Below are 248 nucleotides of genomic sequence, written 5' to 3' on the forward strand. Positions count from 1 at the left end.
AGCCCTCAGCCCCATGGCAGGTCTGTTCCCGCCACGCTGCACTCCCGGGCTCCTACCTGGCGGCTGCTCACGTAGTGCTGCAGGACCCTCAATCATCCCATCAATTCATCCCTACCACACTATTTATCCACCTGTCTCTATGCCTATGTGCCTGTCTGTCCCCACATCTCTATCTGTTCCCACATCCCACTCTCTCGCCATCCGGTCTTGACCGGTCCGTCTGTCTCACATTTTCTTTCACTCGTCCC

The 248-nt window shown here is 56.9% G+C and overlaps 1 protein-coding gene across 1 annotated transcript in view; it reads right to left on the reverse strand.

Moving 5' to 3' along the window:
• Positions 1-201, reverse strand: part of LOC102380521 (protein maestro-like) — a 9,325-nt gene extending 9,124 nt beyond the window's left edge. The window contains exon 1 of the mRNA XM_025192805.1: positions 184-201. Within this exon, the coding sequence (XP_025048590.1) occupies positions 184-201 (18 nt within the window). The remainder of the gene's footprint in view (positions 1-183) is intronic.
• Between the last annotated feature and the right edge of the window lie 47 nt (positions 202-248).

Source organism: Alligator sinensis, unplaced genomic scaffold, assembly GCF_000455745.1.
Source record: "Alligator sinensis unplaced genomic scaffold, ASM45574v1 scaffold128_1, whole genome shotgun sequence".
Classification (NCBI taxonomy): Eukaryota; Metazoa; Chordata; order Crocodylia; family Alligatoridae; genus Alligator; species Alligator sinensis.